General features: G+C 38.1%; 1 protein-coding gene across 1 annotated transcript in view; it reads left to right on the top strand.

The window, feature by feature from the left end:
- The window catches only part of LOC127450774 (rap guanine nucleotide exchange factor-like 1), a 56,246-nt gene that overhangs the window by 8,525 nt on the left and 20,987 nt on the right, over positions 1-26,734 (top strand). Inside the window, exons 2-4 of the mRNA XM_051715121.1 lie at positions 19,190-19,268; positions 23,838-23,988; positions 26,538-26,635. Coding sequence (XP_051571081.1) covers positions 19,190-19,268; positions 23,838-23,988; positions 26,538-26,635 — 328 coding nt within the window. The remainder of the gene's footprint in view (positions 1-19,189; positions 19,269-23,837; positions 23,989-26,537; positions 26,636-26,734) is intronic.

The following is a 26,734-nucleotide window of genomic DNA, read 5'->3' as shown; positions in this document are numbered from 1 at the left end:
GCTTCACACAGCAGAGTCATTTTTTCATTACAATGATTTAACTTGTCACCAGAGGATAATGAAGTGAAAGATAAATGTAAATGGTTTCTAGACTGATGCTTGGTTGTGTAAGGGCCACTCCACTCTCCATGTGCTGCTTTCCAGTGGGACAAAATTGTCCTCAGGCTGTTTTAAAGAATCTTTGGCAAGCAAGCAAGTGTGGAGAAAGAGAGAAAGAAATGCATGGAGGGAGAGAAAGAGAGTGCAATTGCAGAGAGTGTGTTTGTGTGGGAGGAATGCTTGCTTTTTTTTTTTTTTTTTTTTTACTTTTGAAAAGAGCGAGGGATTAGAGTGGAATGGATGCCCACTCACTGGCCTCCCTCTGCAGGGCTTTACATAACATCAGGAGGAAAAGGAAGATATCTCGCTATTCTTAATGGATTGTGCCCACTCATTTTGCACTTGTTCACACACCTGGGCAGGAGAGAAGCAATGGGGTACCCCTCGGCTCTGTGCTTGGACTATTTGCATTGAGAATATGTGATTTGTTTGAAGTATGTTAGTGATGCAAAGTGTATGTGAATGTGAAGGGGGTGGCAAATTTATGTTGTATTGTACAACTCGGTATTTTCGATAACTGCCTAGACAGCTATCTTCCGAGGTAACTGGAACCTCATACGTGGCTGATTTATAATGCTCTACATAGGCAGTAGGGGTGTAATAGTTCTTGGAAAAAAAAGGTCTTGCCTTAAATTCCTTCTTAAGATCTAGCTGAAGAACAAATATGACCTTACATCCTCAACTAACTATTTTTTTTTGATTAGCTTTACTTTGAAAATGAAAACATAAAATGTAGGTTATTGTTTATGAAAACTGAGAAAGAATATTTAGATCTGCTAAAGTCTGTGTCTTTGTCAATATCAACACACAAGAGAACAATGGCAATCTAATGTAGAACTGTCTTTTTACACAAAATATATGTAGCCTAAAACTGAAAAAGTTCAGTATTTTTATTATCCTCCCATTCAGTGAGGGAAAAATTTGCCTTCCTTATCCTGCACACATTAATTTGCACACAGGAGCCAGATACTTGTGCAGATAATAATCATTAGAAACGGTGAACAAACTGATTTGATGATGTTCAGGATTGAGAACGTAGAACCAAACACTGTCAGGATATATGCATAGGCAAGTTCAATGACAGTTCACATAATCTTTTTATGAGCACTACAGAAAAGAATGGAGAATAAAAGCAAATTTTCCTATGTATTTTCTTTGAAGGTTCGGTTTTCATCATCGTTTTGCCTCTTGTGAAAAAAGGTTGTGCATATGAGCTGAAATCACTTCTGTAACAGGTTTTTTAAGTCTGTAGTTTTGACTGCACCCAGCAGCTAACCAGTTTGCATAAATACATTTGAGTGAATAAGACATGTGCTCACCCAAAAGTTACTGGTTCATGTTTTGGAGAAGAATGTAACTGAACTATGTCCAGACAAGCTTCAACATGCACGCTCCTCCAGAACTGGACCATGGATAGCTTGACGAGCACTGATGCTGTTGCACATGTTGAGTGTTGTTAAATTTACCGCTGAGTTTTGCTCAAAGGGCGTTCGGATGTTTACCGCGATTTTATCAAAATCATTTGGAAGGTCAAATAAAAGTGATTGGCGGGCCGCATCAAATCACTGACTTACATTAAATAAAGACATTACATCGTACCGGGAGACTCTGAGAAGTGGTAGTACGCAAGAAAAACAGCATATTAGTGCAGGTATTAAGTTAAAATGTTGATTTTGTAGTTAGATAAAATGTTTTTTTTAGTTAAGGTGCCTGATGAAAATTAACCATAGGTTTACTATAGTAATATTGTAGTAACCTTGACTGCTGTCACCATGGTTTTCTGAACAGAAATCATGGTTTTGATACAATTAACCATGGTTTTACAACAGTAATACTGTAGTTTCTAAATAGTAACCATGATTCTATTATATTGTAACCATGACGGTAACCATGTTTATATTGTGGTTACTACTTATGATTTTACTACAAATGCCATGGTTAAACTATGGTTACTGTTGTAAAACAATGATTGTTATTTAAGGGCAAACCTGTTGAAGTGTTTACCGAATAGATTTTTCTTTGGATTTGGCAGTAATATTTTTTTTCTGAACTAAGCAAATAACGAACCGTACCGAAATGTGACCCTTAAACTGTGATACAAACCGAACCGTGAGAAATTCAAACCGTTACACCCCTAATAGGCAGCAACTCGCCTTAAATGATTGTAGAGTTTGATTTTAGCATGTTGCTAAGCTAATGACGCAATAATCTTATATTGCGTCATCCAATAGTTTGAATGATTTTTCCACTGAACTTGTTGTAATGCATTCTGAGATACAAAATACAGGTGATGCTGTCTTGGAATTTGGCTAAACAGAGTGCAACAGTTTGGTTTCGGAAGCATAAATCACATAGTTATTATTTATTTTTTTGTCATTGGGGAATTGATTTTTAATTATAAATAAAACCTTTACAGACAGACCTACCGTAAGCGCCGAGGTTGTTAATCGATGGTATATGGGAAGCCATCAGAATTTGTTATTTAAGAAAAGAAAACGCATTTAATAGCGAAATTCTTGGTGAAGAACCACACTACCCATGAATCCTGAAGAGAAAGGTCCACCAATCAGAGAGTTGCGGCAAACAAACTACGGCAAACAAGCTCAGCAGTGACTGTCCACTTCCATGACCCACTGTGAATGAAGCAAATGTATTTGTATTTAATTGAATATTTTGCAATAAAATTTACAAATATTGTATCCACAACTTAAAATCAATTTTTTTTTTTAAGTACACATACCCAAATGCGAGTACTTGGCCAAAACATTGCCAACATGTGGTCCAGTTGAAAATGCTTATTTTGCGTTCTTGCATACTTCAGGAATCAAGGGGGCAATACAGTTACGCCTGTGCCATTAAACTGGATGTGTTATCATTCAGGTAAGTTGTTGTAAATATACTGACATTACCTCACTAATACAGCAATATTCTCTTCAAACTGTTGATCTGCCATGACAGTAGTTGACTTGAAAGAGAAAACTCACTGTAGAAGCAGACAGTATACACTAACATCCGCTTTAGTGCCCCTTGTGGCAACGTTGAGACTACAACACATTTTTGAACGCCAACAACACACAAAATCGAGCTTGCATTGCTTGAAGTACTTGCGTGAGTATTTTTCTTTAGGGTGCTTATGGCTTTAGACTGTGACTGTTCTTTAACAGACGTGTTTGACTCAGCTGTGTTCAGATTCAGAGAAAATGGAGTGTAAAATTGCAGTAACAATAATATCCATTAAAAAACTAGTAACTTTGAAGCCATTTTTCTCAGTTTCTGTGTTGACTTAGTTACTGTGTTTTACCTTTGTAGTGCAGTTATATTTCCTTAAGAGCAGTTATAAGATGGCACTTACAGAGCAATCTCACTCTGCTCTATTCTTTCCCCCCAAACCCACACCCAAACATAAACACATTCAACGGCATTGCATTCATTGGGAGTCAGAATCTGACCATACCAAATGCGCCATGTGACGCCCCTTTGAAGTGACAGCAGAGGTTGTTCTTTTTTTCACAATGCAGTTTGCGCACTCAAACACACATGCACGCGCACAGACACAGATGGCCCCGGGCTCCCAGATCAGTGGCTTGATCGACAGCCCTAATAACAGCCTGAAAACAGCCTCCCTGCCTGCTCGAGAGAAGGATGTGATTAGCACACAGTGATCACTCCCACCAAGAAGCAGTCACACATGGAAACGCTCCTTTTGAAACAGCCTAGTGCCGATACAGACACTCTGAACAGCTTTATAGGCTTTTAGATTCAAGAAATAAACAATAATGCAGAATGTGATGAGCGTAGTGATGAATAATATCAGTCAATTCTCACTAGTACCGATGGAGCATTGAAGTTTAAATGCCTATTACCGGTCTGGAAAATAAATAATACGAGCCAATTGATTTGCCTTTAATTTGTTTAGTTCTTTCACTCTAGTGGAGGAAAGCCTTGATTGTGTAAAGAAACTTTTAGAAATACACATAGAGGAGCTTTTAGCTTTGATGATTTGCTCATCATCCTAAACAAACGTGTGACACAATTTGTATGTCTCCAGTTTATTATCGAAAGCTGGTTTGAAAATACTCTGTCCATATGCGCCATAACCTTTTGAAAACAGCCTGAAAATTTTTTTTGGTGGGTAAAAATATCGATTTTCCAAAGAATCACAATCCTCATTTGAACGATCACGATATCGATTCTTAAAATCTCAAATATGGATCTTTTACATTTACTTTAAAGTTTTCTTAAATTTTGGTTGTGTTTATTATATCTGTAAAATAAATAGCAATTGAACTGCATAGTTTGGGCCCTTTTGTTAATTTTTGAAATGTAGCTATATTTTCCAAGTGTAACATAAACTAAGAATATCCTTCACATGTAAGCAAAATGGACGTTATATCAGAAAGTTTCCCAAATCAGAACCGAATTGGGATCGAATCGAAAGCTTGTGTATCGGAAGTGAATCAAATAGGGAAATCTGTATCAATTCCCAGCCGCAATTTTGTCCCAATTTACTTTCTTAAAAATGTATTTGGAATTAGTGCATGATTCATCATTTCGCCAAATGTAAGTTAGAAAAAAAAAGTTTGTTTTCATTGTGTTTTATCAAGATTACATTCTCTGCCTCTGAAATTACTTTTCTGCTGATGTAACCAAGGCATAATGGGTGGGGAAAAGTAATATTAACCAATAATATCACTGCCTAGTTTTTACCATCCAATCAAATCGTTCCTACATTATTTCTCACAGAATATTCTGTTGCGCTCGCAATTATGTCACATTACAAAAGTTAAATGTGTTGCTAATGCTGTTTACATGTTGTTTTTAAATGTTTTTTAATTTATTTTCAGAGTACTACAGATGTACACTCACCGAGCACTTTATTAGGAACACTATGGTCCTAATAAATTGCCCGACGTGTTTTTCTGCTGTTGTAGCCCATCCATCTCAAGGTTTGGTGTGTTGTGCGTTCTGTGATGCTATTCTGCTCACCACAATTGTACAGAGGGGTTATCTAAGTTACTGTAGCCTTTCTGTCAGCTCGAACCAGTCTGGCCATTCTCTGTTGACCTCTCTCATAAACAAGGCATTTCCATCCACAGAACTGCCAGTCAATGGATTTTTATTGTTTTTGGCACCATTCGGAGTAAATTCTAGAGACTGTTGTGCGTGAAAATCGCAGGAGATCAGCAGTTACAGAAATACTCAAACCAGCCAGTCTGGCACCAACAATCATGCCATGGTCGAAATCACTGAGATCAAATTTTTTCCCAATTCTGATGGTTGATATGAACATAAACTGAAGCTCCTGTCCCATATCTCCAACATTTTACGCACTGCACTGATGCCACACGATTGGCTGATAAGAAATTTGGATGAATAAGTAGGTGTAAAGGAGTACCAAATAAAGTGTGTGGTGAGTGATGTATATAGGTTGAGGTTTTATACATGTGCACAGTTTAACGGAATTCAGATTTTGTGATAAAACTGCACATAATCAAGTTCTGTAATGCAAGAAAATAGTGCGCCCGCTGCCTGCAGCGTTATCTCATAAATTCAGGGCCAAGTTCAAAGGTCGTGTTCATGCTAGGCAAACAAATGTGTGGGAATGAATCCATTAACTCTGCTGTGGGTTTGGATTTGTTTGCATGGGTGTTCCCTCTGGTATGTGTGCGAGTGTCAGAGTTCATGTTTGCATGTTTTTTCCTGGCGTACTTTAATGTGGGCATGTCTTGCACTGATGTACAGCTATTAAAACTATACCTCTCCTATTCTTGTCTTATGTAATACCAGTCGCAAAGATTCCTAATCATGTCTCCCTTCTGACCAAAGTGCAGGCTTTAAAAATGCGTTTTGTGAGTCCTGCTCTTGAAACATTCTCTCCTGAGGCCAGTTTGAACTAGGTTAGACCTAAAAAAAAAAAAAGTGATGCACTTCTAAATTCAGCAAGCCCCTGTATTAGTTTAAAGACTATCAGGCATTTTTCAGAGGATGCATTTTCATAGCTCAGGAGATTTCAATTGTGTTTCATTTATGTATCAACTTTGTTGAAAAACCTTTTATTAAAATAATAATGGATACAACTACTAAGATGTTAAAAAGATTCATTTGTGATTTTTCTTTCCTATGAGTTGACCCATACAGAAACCTTTTATGTGGCCATATATGAACACATACTGTATATAAAATTAAAGTTAATATATTTGGACCTACAGTATATGTACATATTCAAATTCCACTATGATTCGAGAAAATATATGTTGCATATATGAAAATGTATTTTCATATAAAAGTATTTTTAAATATATGTTGTATATATGGTATGCACAAGTATGTGATTTACGTGAAGAAACATATTTACATATGTATTTTTTTATTAAAAAAAAAAAACAATTATTTTTCTACCCAATTTGGAATGCCCAATCCCCAATACGCTTTAAGTCCTCGTGGTGACTCGCCTCAATCTGGGTGGCGGAGGACGAATCTCAGTTGCCTCCATGTCTGAGACCATAAATCCACACATCTTATCATGTGGCTTGTTGAACTCATTACTGTGGAGACATAGCGCGTTTGGAGGCTTCATGCTATTCTCCGCAGCATCCATGCACAACTCATCATGCACCCCACTGAGAGCAAACCACAAGAAGGTTACCCCATGTGACTCTACCCTCCCTAGCAACCGGGCCAATTTGGTTGCTTAGGAGACCTGGCTGGAGTCACTCAGCACAACCTGGATTCAAACTCACGACTCCAGGGGTGGTAGTCAGCATCTTTACTTGCTGAGCTACCCAGGCCCCGAAGAAACATACTATATATTTGTTTTGCATACACTGTATTGCCAAATATCAGATTGTCTTCCAACTTTTGCTGTTGTTCTACTTTTGCAGATCTTTGAAAGACGCGAGGCATATTTATTTTCATTCCAGCTTTCTTCCTTCCAAATCTATTGGAAGTTTTCAGTGCAAAGCATTCATTTCAAAGATTGTTTTGTTGTTTGGAAAAAGCCACGATCCTCCAGTGGCTTTAGTGTATTTAGGCTACTTACAGATTTGCATGTGAATGATTGCGTTTTGTGTTACGATCCAAAGAAAAGATGGGAGTTGAAGGGTGAAATGCCTCCCAGAATGGACGGATTTTGTGTAGGGGGTGAAATAGCACAGATATGAAGAACGAGTGCTGATAGTCCTGAAGAATAAACAGAGAGTCTCAAAACACACAAAAATACACACATTTGGAGCATCTTGCCAAAAGGCACCAACGTGACAGAGGGAGTGATGAAGAAAAGAGAGTTAGAGCATGAGAAACAGTAGCATGTGTAGGTAGTGAGGGGTTTAGATGTGATAAGGCCTCCATGGTAACGGAATGTCTATCATGGTTGATGTAATGCCACCCTGGTCCTCTCCATTCTGCTCTCCTGAAATCCCAGCCTCCGATCTTCGGCTGATTATAATCTACATTGACCACATCCCTGCAGCTGGGGCTCGTAGCACTCCTCACTGACTGTCATTTATGAAGACTGAAGGAGAGTGAACACTGTGACCCCCAACCTAGAGGTGTCCTGACCCAACCTAATTCAAATAAACATACATAAAGGCACTTGTACAAATACTCATATATTCTCAAAGATTTATTGCTCTTAAAGGAGACCTTAAGGAGTTCTCAATTACATTACATGTAAGCTAATTATCAACTTTGTCTCAGATGTTTCTCATACAATTTCTTAGGAGAAATAAAAATAGGAACTGCAGGATTATACACTATAAGACAATTCACTTGGTGAATTCTTTCTGGTCCGAGTCAAAGCTAAGTATGAGCAATAGTAAAAGTGATGCTTGCTTAAAGTCCAAAGTATACTTCGGTCGCATGCGAATGTTAGGCATCTGCGTAAAGGACATGTAATGCAAATTTCATCATCTGCAGAATGCTTGAGCACTGAACGCGTGCGGCCCTGATTTTTCTAACCACACGTACTCCGAATGCGCAGTATGCGTATGTGCCCAGAATTATTTCCATTAATTAGTGGGTCCACAAGGTGGCAACAGTCACAATTGAGCCATTGCTTTTCCGAAGAAGCACTAGAAGATGTAATCGCCACTAAACATCAAGAGACGAGAAGTATATGTCTGAGTCTAAGTCTCGGCGGAACAAAAAGTGGGGTTTCCTAATCAGTGGGTGTTTTCAAACCGGTGTGGGTGTTTTTCAACTATCCAAAGAAAGTAGGGAATTTCTATGTAGTAATCAGTGGGTGTTTCAAAACCAGGATTCGCATTTTCATCTGTCCTATTAAAGTAAGGAATCTCTATGTAGCAGGCAAATCTAGAAAAGAGGTTGAAAAACACCCATCCCAGTTTGAAAATGTCCACTGATTGGGAAACGCCCATTTTTGTTCTGCAGAGACACCAGTCTCGGAGATGAAGGTGGAAACAACAACTGAGGATGTGCACATCAAGAATGCTTGTGTAAGGAGGTCAGCATTTGCATCAAGTCTGAAGGAATATAAAAACACCTTTATGGGTCTAAACTCCTGAAGAGAAAAAGTCCAGTATCTTATAGCAGTCGTAGTGTGCATGCGCCACCTGTGTTTGCGCACACAGTCAAATGACGTATACTTTGAAAGGTGAGCGTTCGACTGTACGCAGATGCTAAGAGTCTGCGTCAAAACCGAAGTATACTTTGGGCTTTAGCATACAGTAAGAGTATAGAGTTATAAAATAAACGTGGATAGCATTGCTCAGATAATGTGGTCTTGGAAGAATTCAAGGAGAAAAGTTTGAGTTCATATTGAAATCTGACTTTTGATTGCAGAATTTAGCATCTTGATAAATCTGAACACAATGTGAGACATTGTTTAGGTCTCCTCTGCCTAATCTCATGAAAACTATGTGACTGTGGTGACCTTTTTACAAAAATGTAGGTATAGTAATGTGATTCCATGAGACCATGTTGGAAACTTCAGAGTAGACATGTGAGATTACTAGGGTGTTTTCTGCAGGATAAAAATCCCTAGCAGGAGACGTGCTCAAAAATCTCAATTTAATCTCATTGGTGACTAGAAAAAACTATTGAAATGCTAAAGATATCTCATTTGTAATTTGTATTTCTCATGAGTACAGACCATCTTTATTGTCCATAGAGGAAAACAAAATCCCTGCATTAATACTGAGACTGCAAAACAAAGAGTGAGAAATTAGTTTAATCCAAGTTTAGGCCCATCAAGGTCGTTTGTGCAGTCAAAACTGAAATTCTTCAAGATGGCCTTCAGTTGCTCACACCCTGTTTTCTCCTACTGTAAAGACTGTGGAGTTTTCAATTGGCAGTACCTTAAGATAAAAAGAAAGGGAGTGATTTTCATTTCCCAGAGAGTTGGGTGTCCTGTATGTGTCATGGGTGTTTGTCTGAACTCTCTTGTGCACCTGTTGCATTTTCAGTTTCGTTCTGACAGTTCAAGGGCAGAATACATGAAGAATACATGTGCAACTTTGTGTTTAACAATGACTTTGTGTGTGTGTGTGTGTGTGTGTGTGTGTGGGTTAGGGATGGGTCACAGTGGTCGACTAGTCAACTAGCCGACCAACAACTGACTTGTTGATTAGTGAAGTCGACAAGTTTTTCTCGATTTCCTGTCAATTTTATATTTAGTTCAGTCAGGACCACTTCCGTCTAATGAATACTTTTATTGATTTATAGACTTATTGAAGCAAACTGTTGGTGTTGGCGGTATGGTTCTGTTCTGGGCAAACTCACCACCCATCCATGCATCCATGCATGGACAGAGCAGGAAGAGCAGCAAATGCTGTCAATTGAGCTTAACTTGTATTGAACCCGGAATATTCCTTTAAGACCGATTAGTTGTTTTTAGGCAACCCACCGACGTGTCGATTTGAAAATATGTAGCTTTGCACAACCTTAGTGTGTGTGTATGTGATTGTGTGGGTATCAAGGTGTGCATGCATGATGTGTGCATGTGCGTATGTGGGTATCAGGGTAGGTGTTGGATTTTTCTCAGCTCCCACTCTTGTCATTTAAAGCGATGCACTTTGTACCAATCTGGGCGGGAGATTTGCTACACTTTAAGATCTATCATAATGTAAACTAGTGAGTCGACAGAGGAAGATGGATGAAAGAGCACTGGAGAATGTGTGGGCAGCCAGAGAATGAAGGGATTAAGTAAAGAAAAAGGCATGCAAGGAGGAAAGGTGTCATATTTATGTCTTCTGTGCCTCAAATTCATGCTAATTTATATTTCCAGGCTAAGCTTTTCACATATCAGAGCAATATACCACTAAATAAAAATGTTTAGGTCAAACTTTCACACAGTTAAGCAGCATTGATAGTTTCTGCTTTTGCTAGGTGCAAAAGCTCACTTTCATTTCCCTGTTTTATTGCCCTCTGATCTATCTTGATGTGTTTTTTTTTTTTTTTTTATTAGCATAAAACCCTCCCAGAATATTTGGCTGAAGTCTGTTGAGTCAAAGCCAAAAATATTGAGTAAGGAAAGCTGGATGCATTAAATATGCGCACTGCAGTAATTTTTCATGTGATTCAGGAATTTACTTAGTTTGGAACATTCTCTGTTCTCTGCTAAGTGTTCTCTGCTAAGTGTTACACGCCTCGGGCAGGCAAATAGACCCATGCATTAACACACGGCTCAGTTACTACTGCAGCACAAGTTATTAAGAATGATACACTCCTACTCTAATTTGATCTCAACCGGCATGACAAATTGCTAATGAAGAGATGGCCACTGCCCTCAAAAATAATACTTACGTTTGACTGGAGGGGGGCCAAAAGTATTTCTGTTAACTCACACGTTTACTTCGGTGACTAATAGTAAAGTTCATTTTAATAACTTACAGTATTGCATACACACTCAGCTCTGTGATACAACACCTCATACGCCATATGTTGCATGAGAAACAAGCAACTTGGTCTGACAAAAAAGCCCAAAATAACTGAAAACAAGTGACCCTAGTTTTTAATTGCTTAATTTAATTGATCAACATAGAAAACATTGCATAAAAGTGATTAAACAAGGCTAAAGTGCAACTTGCTGCCAAATAATGTATTTTAATATTATAATAAGTATATAATTAAAATTAAATAATTTTGTACATTTGCAAAAATTGCAAAATCTGGGCAATCTATAAGCCCAGAAAGCCACAACCCGCAACTGCCATGTTTATAAGCGAAACAAGTCCAAATTCACCATAACAACTGGACATGGCAACACTGTCTTATAACTTCCTCATCGACTTTTGATAGAAATTAGTGTAGCTGTTGACAAGTTTTACTTCAGACTAAGGTGCATGTCTTTCATTTGATTGCTAACACATGCCTTTGAGGGACTAGTGGCTATCAGAGGTGGTAATTAACCCCGCTGACTCATTCCAATCCTGTCTTTCACACTGACTCGCTGGCTGCCTCACTGCATTGCAGCCCGGCCTGCTACCTTAAACTGAACGTTTCTGGCTTTGCATCCCATTTGTTTTTTTGTGGGGTTTTACCTTGGTTCCCTTTGCATCTGTCTCTCAGTACATCTGTCGTACTGTCTGTATTTTGTCTGTGTGTCTCCCTCTCTCGCTATCGTCATCTCTGTTCCCCTCATAATGCAGCCTGTAAAGTCAGCGTTGCCCTGGTAACTGCAAGAGATCTGCAACTGCTCACATGACTACCTCAGATGCACACACACAAGCACACAAACACATCAACAGGCGTGCGCATGCACTAATGCAAATGTAAATACAAATATGCACACAACTATAAAACATCAAAACTTGTCCTCTCCATGAGCAAACCCACAATTGAATGCACAACCTAGTCTTAAGTTCAGGTCCCTGCTAAAAAGGCATGAATTTCCATGCTGATCCTGGCTGGTTTTTGCTGGTTTGGTGCTGGTCTGTTCACCAGGGATGACATGCCCACAGTTCATCCACCATCCCTTCACTGACCGTCTGATGTGTATTTCACAGACAACTCGAAAACACTTCGCAAAAATTTGCAAGCTCTAATCAGATTGCCTGACTGCCAGTGATCAATCTGCCTTAAGCAAAATTTTGTTTAAAACATACTAGGTTGATATTTTTAAGCTTTTGTGAGGAAGAAGACGTCACTGAATTTGCCAAATTTTTTATGGTTAGAGTGTTCAAATCTTTGAAAGATATACAGAGGCAAATTCATTAAACAGTTGCGCAGCTTTTGCAAATGGTATTTCAGCGCAAAAACATGTGTCTTATTCACTTACCACCCGCAATCTTGTTTACGCAAGTGCCATTAGCAATAAAATAAAGCGCTGCATCTTGAGTAGTTAAATTAATTAACTGTCATTCCTTTCCGTGAAAACACGGCGCCTCCTTTTTAAATTAGGCTTATACAGTAGATTGCGGTTTATTCGCAAAACTCAATTGATATCATGCTGTTACCGCACAAGGAAATCATGGCTACTTGAGACTATACACAACCTGATCTTCCCTATGCACTTTTCACCTGTAACCCTGGAAAGAGGAGGAACTTAACAAAAGCAAACACATAGAGGTGTGAAGTGGGCAAGTCTGAGCCTGTTTCATTAGTAACACGCACATCAGAACAGACTCCACCTCAGGACCCATAGAAAAAGGCGTCAGTCCTAGTATCCCGTAAATGACAGTAGGATGTTTGAGTCATTGCTTGATAATCATAGTAAGAAGCTGAAACAAACATCTGTGCCAACCAGTGATCAGTTAAACCTGCTACAATGTATTCTGTCCAAGCTACTGCTTTTAATTGTGAATGTATTTAAACATTGGTATTTAAGGGAAAGACTGGATCCCCTTTTTTTCATCAGAGGTTGTTAGGCAGGCGTGTTTTGTTTGTGTGGCACGTGAATGTGTTTGAAGTAATCTAAAGTGTTCATTTTGTGCTACTGACTCATTTCTCATTCCTCTTGGCGATCACACTTTTATTAGTTAAATATCAATGATTTATATGCTCCACATTGATATAACCCAGATACATAATCAGCATCATGTCCTCGTGTCAGCCAAAACACAGTTTCGGAAATATCAGTCAAGAGGTGCACCAGATTGAATAACTTAATACATTTATACACATTTCTGAAGAAAGTTTTATGCATTTAACACACTTTTTCAAAATCTCTTTTATTGTGTTGTGCTTATAATACCTTTTTTATTACTGCATGTGACGTTTATACAAGCTATTTGGTTAAATGCTCTCACTTGTAGCTGTGTGTAGTTCTTTAATGTTCACACCAATGAGGTCTATACAATACCTGAAGTGAGCTATTCATTAGCATTGCCATTCATCTCAAAAAAGGATGTTACCTGTATACTGCCACCACTTTTACTGTAGTGCATGATTTGTATGGTGATACATTTTAACATTTGCATTAATAACCAACTACAATTACAAGCCTGTTTATTCCCAATCAAATTGTGTTGTAGCTCAAATGATAGAGCGTTGCACTTGCAATGCAAAGGACCAGAGTATGGGTTCAGAAGGGCATGCAAGTCGACATGTGAGCCGAAAGTGTCATAGATACACCCAAAATAATGTGGCAACATCAGCAATTGTGTTTTTCATGTCACATTTTCTTTTTATGACACTATCGATTGGGTTTAGGTTTAAGGTTTAGGGTAAGGAGGTTGGTTTTGTTGATTTAAAACTCGATAAAGCATTAACCTTCAAAACCTTATCTGAATGGGAGAAAATTTAATTTGCTTTTAGTGCCACTCAGTCGACATTTCACCTCGGAACTGCCACAAAGTGTGTAAGGAACACATGTATTTTGCAAAAAATGTCGCCAAAGTCACATCATTTTCATGAGATCAGGCCGACTCATAAAATTGTTTTGATTTGCACGTTGCTTGCAATTTTTTTTAAATTGCTGAACACAAAGCTACTTCTCAATAGCCGTCAATGGAGAAAGATGCTTTTTGAAGATCTGTGTGTACAGTAGATCACTGCAGCCTCTGGGAATGTCTGCGGTCTAAAATTGGGCCAAGAAGGACCATGATTTATGCTACCCACAAACCCACTGTCCTTGAAATGAAGAAGTTAGTGGAGGTGAAGTTGGATGCTATCATGCTCAACTTTGTTTCTTCACACATAATCACAAAGTGTGGATTCACAACCCAGGCCTCAAAAATAAGGAGGGCCAATGTGAGAGTTTCTGGCTAGTTCACGTAACTTTCATTTGCCCAACTGGGTTTGTTGATCATGCACGTGTGTTTTTACGCCTTGCAAATCCCCGCTTGAAAGGGATTAACACATCAACAGGGAGATTTCAAAATGGATTTCACTCTTCATTTATTCTGATTAAAGATGGTTAAAGTTGACAAGATGATGAAAGATGACGAAAGATGAAAGGTGAAAAACCTTTGAACAGAAACAATGGTATTTTCTTTTAAATAAAATGATTATCAAACATTATTACTGTTCTCAATACTGTCATGAATTTAGGCTTAATATAAGGCAATCAATGAAATGTGTAATTTAACCTTAAATGTTTTTAGCCATATCAACGCATTTCTAATTCAGAACCAGAGTAAATTACATTCAGACTTTTTAACATTCAGCAAAAATTTCTCATCATTTACATTTGCTATACTGTTCACCAATAAACATTTTTTAAATGCAAATGCAACAAGCAATCAGCGCTTGAAACAATAAATGATTAAATAGTTAACCTATCAAACATAAACAGCTACGCTAGGTCTCATGAACAGTAGGTCACATTCTGAAACTATCTTAGCAACTGTCGTCATTCCAATATTGGTAAGCAGTCTTTATAATTCACCAAACTAAGGCTGTGTCTCGTTTGGAAGGCTGCACGCTAGGTAGGACGCATCCTTTGAAGGCTGCAATGTACCGAGTGTCCTCCTTTAAACAAACCTTGTTGAAACGAGACGGCCTTCATAGGACAAACGGAAACGGAACGTAACATGGTTGCTATGACAGCATGCCTCTCTTTAACAAGCGCGAGCACTTTGAGTGAGAAGGGAACAAAGTCCCTTTGGAAGGGAATGTATGAGGTACATTTTAGAAGAGTTATAATGATGTAAAGAGAAAAGACAATAGATTTTACAGGTGTACTTTTAGTCTAATACTGTATTTTAATTATATATTATATACTCTGCACCCATCTACTGAGGTACTTCAACTTGGGAATTAACATTCCTTGCGTTTGAACATCATATTTACAGGCAAATTGGTGTCATCTTTTTTAGACATTTCCGTTGAAGCAAAGAATTGTGGGTTATGAGTGCCCACGAACAATACAACTCATGCATCCTCCGAATTCCCATGAAAGAAGGTCACATTCAAAGGCTGCATTCGAAGCGTCCTACTCGCTTTTATGAAACGAGACAGCCTCGATGACGTATGCGGCCGACAAATGCGACCTCCAGAGGACGCATCCTTCCAAACGAGACACAGATGGATTTCTTTTCTCATCCTTTTTCCGGTGCTGTTCCGCGGAGTGCACTGATTGGTTGAGAACTCAGCTTTGCTTTGTATCAGTTCTTTAATAGTTCCGCTTTGCTTGAAATTGGCTTCTTAATATTGAATTATTTATTTTAGATTTTGATGAATTAATTGACCAGGATTGTTCCAGTTTGACTTGACAAATGTAAAGATTTGGATTTGTGTGAAGTATTGATTATTGTCGTGAATTCTACTGATTTAAATATGTTACCAAACTAACATTATCTAGCTAGCTGGCATAGGTGAGGTTTCGTGGAAATTGCAAAAATGACTTGAGATAGTCTTGGAAGCATTAAACAAATCAGTAATGTTTTGCACCATGTGCCATCGTTTTCCACCAAATGTGTATGTTTGAATTAATAGTTTTTATGTCACTACATTATACATGTACAATTTCCAGCTATAATTGCAAATTTTAAATGTTATAAACTTTGTAGTTAATAGTTTTTTATATAAAGAAAACTCATCTGTATTTCATCTTAAATTAGTTTTTTATGACACTATTGGTTAGGTTTAGGTTTAAGGTTTAGGTTAGGGAGGTTGGTTTTGTTGATTTAAAACTCAATAGAGCATTAACCTCTAAAACGTGATCTGGGGGAGTTACGTGACGCTATGCGAGGGTTGATCACTTGAAGGCGAGCTCCGCTTAAACTTTGCTACAATTATCCTTTTAAGCAATATTAACCGGTGAGAACCATAATAATTTTGTTTGCTAAACTGTGCTGGGAGTGCAGGATGTCGAAAAATGTGAAACTGTCAGCCTGTGGGGACATTATAAAGCACTTACGTTCTCACACGGCAGATGCCTCGCAGGATCAAAATGGCAGGGGTCCAGTCAATAGTGACAGCGAGCCTCATGATGTAGGTTGGGATATCTTGAACAATTATGCAGCACTAACAAAAATCTCGACCGACATGGAGGGCCTCGCGGAAATATGTAGAGTGATCACGTCTATGGAGGTGAAACTTTCCACCCTGATCACAAGAATGGACGATATTGAGAAGCGAGTCGAGTCTCTGGAGTCGGCCGAAAGAGAGCTGCAGGTTAACCTGCCATCCACCAAAGCCGATGTGGAACTGGTGTGGGAAAAACTAGAGGATATGGAAAATCGGAGCAGACGTAATAATGTTTGTTTCATTGGAATCCCAGAGGGAAAAGAAGTTCAATATGTGGTGAGGGTTTTGGACAGGCTCATTTCGAGTTTGATCGTCACAGCGGATCACCAGCTCGAAATTGAACGAGCCCACAGAGTTTTTGGTCAGCTTCCCGGGACGGGTGACAGACCCCAATCTATCCTGGCAAGATTCTTGCGGTCGGCTGAAAGAGACTTTGTTCTATAATAAATAAAGGCAAGTTGTGCTGGAAGGACCACAACATCATGTTTTTTTCTGGACACAAGCAAAGCGGATTCAAAGAGTGTAAAAAAATTACTGCACCAAAAGAAGGTAAGCTTCGCACTTCTTTATCCTGCCAAGCTGAGAATTGATGCCAAGGATGGTTGCAAGGTTTTACATGCCCACGACAAGCTACTGCCTTCATTAGTGCACAAATGCCATCCATTGTTGCTTGACTACTGTGTGTACTTTCATTTCCTTCTGTCTAATATACTAACAATTTCTTCATGCAGAAATAAATTACTAAAATGTTATGACTAAATATAAATCAGAAGAAACTACTATCTATCATTTAAAATACAATCTTATTTTTTTTAAGATAATTAAATATAATAAAAGTTTATTAATATAAATTATTAAAATATGTTTTGTGTGAAATTGAGTAAATATAGTGCTAAATGTATTTTTTTAGCAATTTTATGTTTGTGTTATGTACTATATTAAATTGTGTGATATATCGGCATTGTATCGGCCTGTTGGCCACCCTGCTCTCTGGATATTGGCATCGGCCATTAAAAAACCCATATCGGTCGACCACTATTCTTACCCCAATCTCACAATTGCAAAGTCTTTCTATCAAATTGCCTAGAGAAGTAAAAATGCATCCCATTATTTCACACTTACATGCAGTATGGACAAAGGTTTCCCGTATGTTCAACTTTGATACTTACCTAAATGTTTCCTCAAGCACATGGCTGAACCCCAAATTATGTGTTAACAAGTCTCCCTTTTGCTCGAAAGAATGGATTGAGGGGGGTGTTGCAACACTTGGTGACCTTTATGAAAATGGAGCTTTGAGATCATTTGAAAATATTACCCAGCAATTTGGGATTTCTAGGTCTAATTTATCAGGTATTTACAGTTGCACCATCTACTTCGTACTATTTTTGGTGGTAGTACACAGCACCTTAAAGCTGCTGACACCCTCTGTATGGTGCTCACAGCCTTTGGAAATGGGCATGAAGCATCAGTGTATTACTCCTCCTTGATTCAGAATCTTGGTGATGGGTCCTTAACAGCTCTTAAGAGGCTATGGTAAAGAGATTTGAACTTGGTATTGGAGGATGGGGAGTGGGAAAAAATGTTAAAACTATGTCCAGTGATGCAAGGGTACACCTTATTTAGTTTAAGATTTTGCATAATTTCTATTGGACTCCCTCTAGATTGTTTAGGCTTGGTATAAAAGACACGCCTACCTGTTGGCGATGTCAGTTGGAGGATGGAGACATAGCCCATGCTCTATGGTTCTGTGCTAAGATTAAAGAATTCTGGTTAAGAGTTCAGAATTTTATCTGTGAGGTTTTAGATACTCAAGTTTCATTCTACCCCAGACTATGTATATTGAGTGATGGGGCGGTTATTAAAGTAGGTGACAAATATACAAAAAGCTGGGTCCAAAGTAGTGTAATGATTGGCAGACAGATAATTCTTAGAGGATGGAAGTCATTTGGCGCTCCCTCATTTCAAGAATGGTTCACCGATTTGGGCAGGGTGGCGGCATTTGAAAAGATGTCAGATAAACAGCTTGTCAAACTAGATGCGTATTGTAAGAAATGGGACAGGTATTTGGCCTTTCTGGAGGCCTCACAGTGAGGACCATGTGGAGAGAAACAGAATTGTGGTGATAATTGTAAGTTCTATTCTTTGTGGAAGGGACGGGGTGTGGTTGGGGAAATAATGGGAATTAAGTTGATTCTGTGTGTATGCATTTTGTTTATTCCATATTTCACATAAGAATCAATAAAAATGTTAATAGCAATTAAAACCTCATCTGTTTGGAGATATTTACCTCACACACAGTGGACATTTCACCTCGGAACTGCTGCGATACATGTAATGAACCACATAATATTATTTTGCAAAAATGTCACCACAGTCACATAATTTTGATGAGATCAGGCTGGTTTTAAAATGTGTTGCTAAAACTAAAATTTTATAATTTTATGCGGTAGGGCCAGTGAAAAGGTAAAAAGTTGAATTACTGGCGCCAGAAGAAAAAGCGCTAATTGCAGCAACTGTCAAACAAGTAGAACTATGATGAAATTCTCACGAAAGACATAATTTTCCCACATTCTTCTCTTTCATTAGTCTGTCCTCCTTCGCTAATGCTTCCCCTGTTCGTGCCAATCTCCTCCAAGCAAACGTTTGTTCAGACCAACTTGAAAGTCTTGTTCAGAGATGATGTCATTAATAAATCTATATGCTTCTCTCTGTCTCTTTTCAGAAATACTCCTGGATGACTTCTTGCTGACACACCCAATCTTCCTGGCCCCAGACAAGTTCCAGCAGGTCTTGCTTCAGCAGTATCCTTTCCTTTGTGCCAGAAACATAAATGTCAACCATACACCTAAGAATGAAATTTGCATCAAGAGTTTGCTCCGTAGAGTTTGATTGGATGCACTGTCTTTGGCATCAACAAACAAAAGGTTGCGAGAATTTCGTAGCAAGAGGATGACCATCTAGACAGGATGCAGAACAGACCGAAAATGCTAATCGTTTTTCTGCCGAATTTTCTGAGTGCCAGTCACCAACAATGTTGTTTTGAGCTAAAACTGTATTAGCAATGAGCAATTAGCTTATTTATGCTGTTTGCTTGGAGTTTTGGACAGTTATCTCAGCGACAGCTGTGCTAGTCCCCTAACATTTTATCCACTCATCCTGTTTGTTTCGTAGCACTTCAAAAAAGTACTTGTTATATAATTTGCAGTGGAACTCTTTCAAAATACTTCCAAGACAAACAGAATTATCTGCCAAAAAACAGCCAACACCTCATTGCACATGCAGATGAGGATCTTAGCGTCTCTTTACCGCAGGGGGCTAAGAGCAATCGGGTGTGCTGTTTTAGCTTCAGATTTGGGTCGAAATGATTTAGCAGTTAGCCACAATGCTAACCCACCTCTAGCTAGTTCTGTTTTTAGCCCCATCCCCCGAGCCGTCCATTGGGCCTGTTGAAATTTTGATAAGGAATGTGTAATTTGGGAAATGTTTATATTGTTAGCTTCAGGTAGTGTCAGAGTGTGTATGTGTTTTGAAGACAGGACTCCCCTTTCTCCTCTCTGATTTGGTGACCTACATTCCTACTGTGAGTGCCAGAGCCCACCCTAGCCAGACCATAATGGTGTCTGAGTGTTTTGTCTGCGGACTTTAAGTACAAAAGTATTCCTGGGGAGGTCTGTCTGCATGCCTCAGTGCTCCTAATGAAGTGTGTCTGCTGCAGATTTTCGACAGGCCCCCCTGAGTGTCTGCAGTTATCAGTGACCCCTGCTAATCTCCCATGACCACCTCAGTCTTATGATCTACTCCTCTCTCTCTCTGTCTCTCTGTCTCTCTCTCTCTCTCTCTCTCTCTCTTCATCCTCCTTGGCATTTATCTTTCTACTTCCACACCTTTTTCCTGGTCTTTGACTTAACCTAATCCAGGCCTAATCAGATCTTTTGTTGTGGAAACATGTCTGCTTCCTGCTTTAATTCAAGAACCGTCTCCTCACTTCCCACTCGTTAGGGCTCATTAAGGGATTTATTATTTTTACATAGATCCGATACTGGTTTCAGCTCAGCTCACATACACAGACGCACACACCAAGGCTCAACAAAAAGGACAGCCTTATCATGGCAAGTGTTTTAGTTTTAGGCCAGTTAACAGAACTTAACTTACATTATGTTTGTTTTTATGCCTTGCAAACTTAAATATGTGGTTCTCTGTAATGTACTCAACATTGTTGCTGTTAATTCTGCTCATTTAAATGTCACCAAGGTAGTGTTATCTTTCTGGCTAACAGACAGTTTTATAGATTTTTTTGTTTAAATTGCAGGAACATTTTCTTGGAAGCATAGGTAAGAATGTTTTGAGAATTATAATCAAATCGTTGCAAATTTTGCACTGTATGCCATCAATTTCCAGCAAAATTGAGTTTATGAATCTATAGTGGAATTAATTTAACTGTCATAAAGTTTTTCATTTTTAATATCAAGCAAGTAATGCAAATTAAAAACCTATAAATTATTTTTTAAATAAATAATATATAAAAAACATTTATAAACATGTCTCTAAATATATTATACAAATAATAACTACATATTAAAATATAATACAAATATATATTATAGTTTCAAAAAATATAATATATTCTTTTGATTTTAGACAACTTAATGACATATATATATTTATGTACCACCTGCCTAATATTGTGTAGGTCCCCCTCGTGCCGCCAAAACAGCGCCCACTCGCATCTCAGAACAGCATTCTGAGATTATATTCTTCTCATCACAATTGTACAGAGCGGTTATCCGAGTTACCGTAGACTTTGTCAGTTCAAACCAGTCTGGCCATTCTGTTGACCTCTCTCATCAACAAGACATTTCCATCCACAGAACTGCCACTCACTGGATGTTTTTTGTTTTTGGCACCATTCGGAGTAAATTCAAGAGAATGTTGTGTGTGAAAATCCCAGGAGATCAGCAGTTACAGAAATACTCAAACCAGCCCATCTGGCACCAACAATCATCCATGCGATTATCTAATCAGCCAATCTTGTGGCAGCAGTGCACTGCATAAAATCATGCAGATATGGGTCAGGAGCTTCAGTTAATGTTCACATCAACCATCAGAATGGGGAAAAAATTTGATCTCAGTGATTTGGACCGTGGCAGCAGAACGGGGGCAGCAGTGGCGCAAGCCCCTGCCCCTTTCATTCACAAATCTAAAGGTGCCCTTCTGGTCGTCCAGGAAAAAAGTAGAAATTTTAATAATTAAATTAAAATGGTTAAATAAAACAAAATTAAAATCTCGTAATAATCTCACAATAATGTGTTATTATGAGATTACTTTGTAAATCGTGGGCATATTATAGAAAATTAAGCGTAGGTGCCTTTAACAGCACTCGTTACAGCAGATCAGGGGCGGATTCTAATCACAAGTGATTCTCCCTATGCCCTACTCACTCTGAGGTGCAGAGCCCTTGAAGTGGGTACTCTGAAGGGAACACGGAATTAATGTATGAATGTGCCCTTTGTCTTGTGGAAGGGCCCATTCATTTTCTCACTTTCATTTGGAACAAGCTTTCGAGTGGCATCCCCTCCCACAGCAGTGCCCTTTGAGGGAGCAAAAATGTTGTTTTGAATTTGCCTCGAAGCATCAAAGCCGCATCACGGAGCATCTGTGTTGTTTTCTATTCGCAAATTTTCCGATCTGCACGATGATTTGACCTTATGTTTGACAGTTTGTGTAAATAATCATATTTTATAAGTTATGGAAATGGAAGACTTCTAATTTGTCAGCAAATTGAAAAGAACCTGGTAAGAGTTGGTCATATTGCCTGTATGCATTGTAAAGTCTTTAAAATGACACCAATTTATAACAAAAGTGTTGTTGTGGTGAGTAGTAGTTATTAATTATTTGATGATTTCTTTTTCAGCACAGAACGTCAAAAATATGCCAAAGCATGTATTACAAATGTATTATTATTTAAGCGACTCAAGAGCAAGCATACAGTAATTTCCTCATTGTATAATAAATAATATGTAGCCTACATTTCAACATGTTCACATACTTTGAACTCATTTTTGATGCTACAATAATTTAATAAATACTTTAGAATCCAGAAATTGCATTGCTTGCATTGCTTTTGTTTATTTATGAAACCTATAGGCCTAGTTAGCATTTTGGCTGTATACTCACAGAACGACGCTGACACACCAACGCAGAACTCTAAATGCAAACCAACACAGGTCAGATAAAATGATAAAGTGAGGGTGCAGAGATGAGAAAAGTGAAAAGTGTGATTAGACAAGAAAAAAATTAGAGCTCTATAACAAAAAACAAAACAAAAAAGACACTGTGTCATTACCATGGAAATACCATGGTACTCAATGATTATATTCATGTTCATATCACGATACTGTCATAGTACTCCAAGATACTTCAAAAAATACCATGGTTTTACTATGACACATGTCAAAAACATGGGATTATCAAAGTGTAAAATATGGTTCTTTTTGTTAGGAATAGGCTATTATTATGGAAAAATGATGTTTATTATACAAGAAAAATGCTTAAATACTTAAAAAGCAAAGAATTAGTTAAGTATATACAAGTGCTACTCTAAAAAAAAAATCTGTGCCCTTTTTTATCCTTTTGCCCCATCCATGCTGAGGTCTGTGCACTCCACTGCACACACACACACACTTTTTGAGTGGTTGAGCGATCAAAGCTCAGTAGCCGAGCTCCTGGTGGAGTTGGCCTGGCTGGGCTCCAAACCGCTGTAGAGATGAGATCCAGGACTCATGCAGGGAACTGGGTTCATCTTTCACAGCTCCCCAGATGCTCAGGCTGCTGTTTTAACGGCACCCAAACAGAGGTGGCAGCTTTAGATATAGAATTACTAATTGTAATGTACATGCAATGATATGTTCACTTAAATGCTTACAATGTGAATTTCCACTGTGATTTATGCAACATCGCAAGTGAAAAATCCATTCCGTGTGCATCTGTGTTGTAGTGTGTGGGTGTGATGGGTGTGTTCCATCGCCCTCAATACTTCTCAAAGGTTGTAATTATTCTGGCTGTCTGGCCACAGAGCTGTAGATTTTGTTTTTCCAGCCGTGCATCTGTGTCAGGTGATCGGACAGCGGCTGTCTGAGTATGTGTTTATCCACAGGCACTAATATGCACCCATATTTCTTTTTCTTTCTTTCTTTCTTTCTTTCTTTCTGTCTATCTGTCTATCTGTCTATCTGGGCATACATGTGTAGATGTGTGTACATTTACATTCAAGTCATATAACAGATGCTCTTATCTAGAGCTACCTATAAAAAGTGAGTGCAGGTGTGAAAGTGTTGGCTTGTGAGTGGTTTGGTCCTTAACTCCAGGCTCAGATTCAGTGCAGAGGGTAAGCAGGGTGAGGGCTGGCCCAGCTGGGACGGAGCAGAGCGGAAACTTGCAGTGCTGACTGTTGCCTTTCGCTATCTGGACACATACAGAGACTTACTGCAGGAGGAGGGAGATCGATCCAACACCTTCCCAAAGGTAAAGGACACATGTGTTAAATATACAAAATAGTAGATTATCAAAAATAAAATGCTAAAAAGGAGACAAACATGGTAACTCACATGCAGTTAAAAAACATGCAGATTTGTACATTAATAAAAGAACTTGGAGAAATGCATACACTTTTTTATACATTTTGTAAAGTTCTTTGAGTGTTATCACTGGTGTAAAACTATTAGGGTTGCTATGGTGACAAACACAGCTCTTTTCGCTACCTGCCTTTCTTAATGAAACACAAACACACCTGTGCTCTTGTTCTTTTCTTTTTCTGTGATATTCTAAGTGTGGCAAATGACTACATAATGTGTACTCTGAATCCTTCTGTTCTGTCCCTTTTATTCTTGTCACTGTGTATCTTTATATACATGTTGCCATATGAACAACAAGTGCAACAACATTTATACTGATTTATATTTTAACGAATCCTTAAGTAGCTGCACAAAAAATTCTTGCTTGATTTCGAATCGGACGTGATGTTAATTCAATAAGCGCTCTGATGAATGAAATAAATTAATTCAGGAAAGGATTCATCAGACCGATTCAAACAGTTAAAGGAATAGTTCAACCAAAAATGTAAATTCTCTCATCATTTACTCACCTTCATGCCATTCCAGATGTGTATGACTTTCTTTTTTTCTGCTAAACACAAACAAAGATTTTTAGAAGAATATTTCAGATCTGCAGGTCCATACAATGCAAGTGAATGACTAGAACTTTGAATCACAAAAAAGCACATAAAGGCAGCATAAAAGCAACCCAAACGTCTCCAGTGGTTTAATTCATGTCTACAGAAGCAGTATAATTCATATTTATACTACTACCTCTACAAGCAAATGTGTTCAATATGAAAAATCACTATTTTGACATTTTATTTTTCAGATTTAGACTACTACCTCTACAAACCCATACCCATTTAAACATAATTTCATTTGCACATTCCTGTATAAAAACTCTGCGTACATACAGTATACTATTCATCTATACAATACAGAAATACAGCAGCTAGACACAGAATTACAGGTTATATCATCAGAGGACAAATTTCTTGTGTGTGTGTGTGTGTGTGTGTGTGTGTGTGTGTGAGAGAGAGAGATAGAGAGAGAGAGCACATCTGGGCAATAACAATGTGATTTCTGATGGTATCAGATGGTAATACCATGGTACTTTGATATACAAGTACCATATTTATTTACCATTCTGTATTTGAATGGTGCTTTAAAGTACTTCAAAAAATATGTTATTATACTTCAAAGAATATGTCCTGGAATGTTACTACCATGGTAAATTGATATATGATTACCATATTCATATACTATTGTATTTACATGGTGCTTCAAGGTAATAAATAAAATACCATGATACTTCGCTATATGATTACCATATTCATATACCATTGCATTAACATAGTGCGTCCAGGTAATGGTACATGTCCAAAAAACATGGTAATGCCATGGTACTTTTTTATGTGTTTTCGTGTAGGCTAATATGTGTTTTGATACTCTTTTGGTTGGAAAATGTATTTACCTGCAGAAGTCGTTCACAAGCTGCAAACGTGTTGAACTTTATAAAAGACCTTCTTCAGCACTGGCAAGCGATAGGACAAATTTGCAGGTTTCATTTCCATTGATTGTAGATCCACTGCAACCAGCGTTATCTTTATTTTCCATGTTATAAAATACTCTGTGAGCTTATTGGCAAGAGAGAGCATGCACAAATGATTCAGCAGTGCAAGCTTTCTAAAGCATTCAGATTGAATTGCGAACCAATTCAGACTGCTTTCCTATCACGTGTGACCAATTCATTTCAAAGAACCGACACAGATGAGTGATTAATTTGTGATCAGACATCTTTAGTTTTCAAAACTGATGATAGTAAACACCAGGTACAAGTTATGATGTAGCGGTGTAGCTTTTCTCAACGCTAGTCAAAAATATAGCTTCGCTAATGAAAAGCTACTTGATTTAAAAACTAGTGAAGCTACCACCTCGCTACTCAGAAATGCAGTTAAGCTAATAGCATCGCTATTTGTAGGTAAGCTACTACCCATCACTGATAAATTCTCCCCCCTGCCCAGTAGATGGCGATATGCACGAAGAATGTGAATCACCTAAAACAAAAGAAGAATGTGAAAGTTAAAGTGAAGATTTAGAGTAAAAAATTGATTTAGATTTCTTTAACTAATTTGTCGGGAATGCCTTTTTAAGTGATTCGTTAAAAAACCGACTCATGAGTCGTGCGTTTGTGAATCAGTTTACTCTTTTAGTCTAATACAATACACAATATAGTCAGCAAACACAATGCAAAAGAGAGATGTGTTGTTTTGTTGTTAATTTGCGGTATACAGACGTTTTATCTCATCACATTCAATTCAGGCTGATCATAACTCAGATAAATTATATTCACACTGTCATGTCGTTAATTTCAATATACTATCCAAAAATAGAGAGTCAATAAATTATATCAGCAGTTGCATCTTCTATATTTTCTTCTTCCTGGTCTTTATAATAATGGGCAGTGTGTTGTTTCAGGAGCTGTATTTGCGTGCTGTTCAGGAGCTCAGACGCTTTCCTGAACTGGTGGAGGACGTCCTGAAACTTCAACGCTGGACTGAGATACTACACAGCCCGTAGGCATCAAATCCTCTTCATCCTCACAATGGAACATTAATATAAGCTATAAATGCTTTTATAAGCCATAAAAACGGTGATAATCATAGAACGGGAAA

The sequence above is a fragment of the Myxocyprinus asiaticus genome, chromosome 13 (assembly GCF_019703515.2).
Source record: "Myxocyprinus asiaticus isolate MX2 ecotype Aquarium Trade chromosome 13, UBuf_Myxa_2, whole genome shotgun sequence".
NCBI classification, from domain to species: Eukaryota; Metazoa; Chordata; class Actinopteri; order Cypriniformes; family Catostomidae; genus Myxocyprinus; species Myxocyprinus asiaticus.
This window is presented reverse-complemented; position numbering and strand designations above follow the sequence as displayed.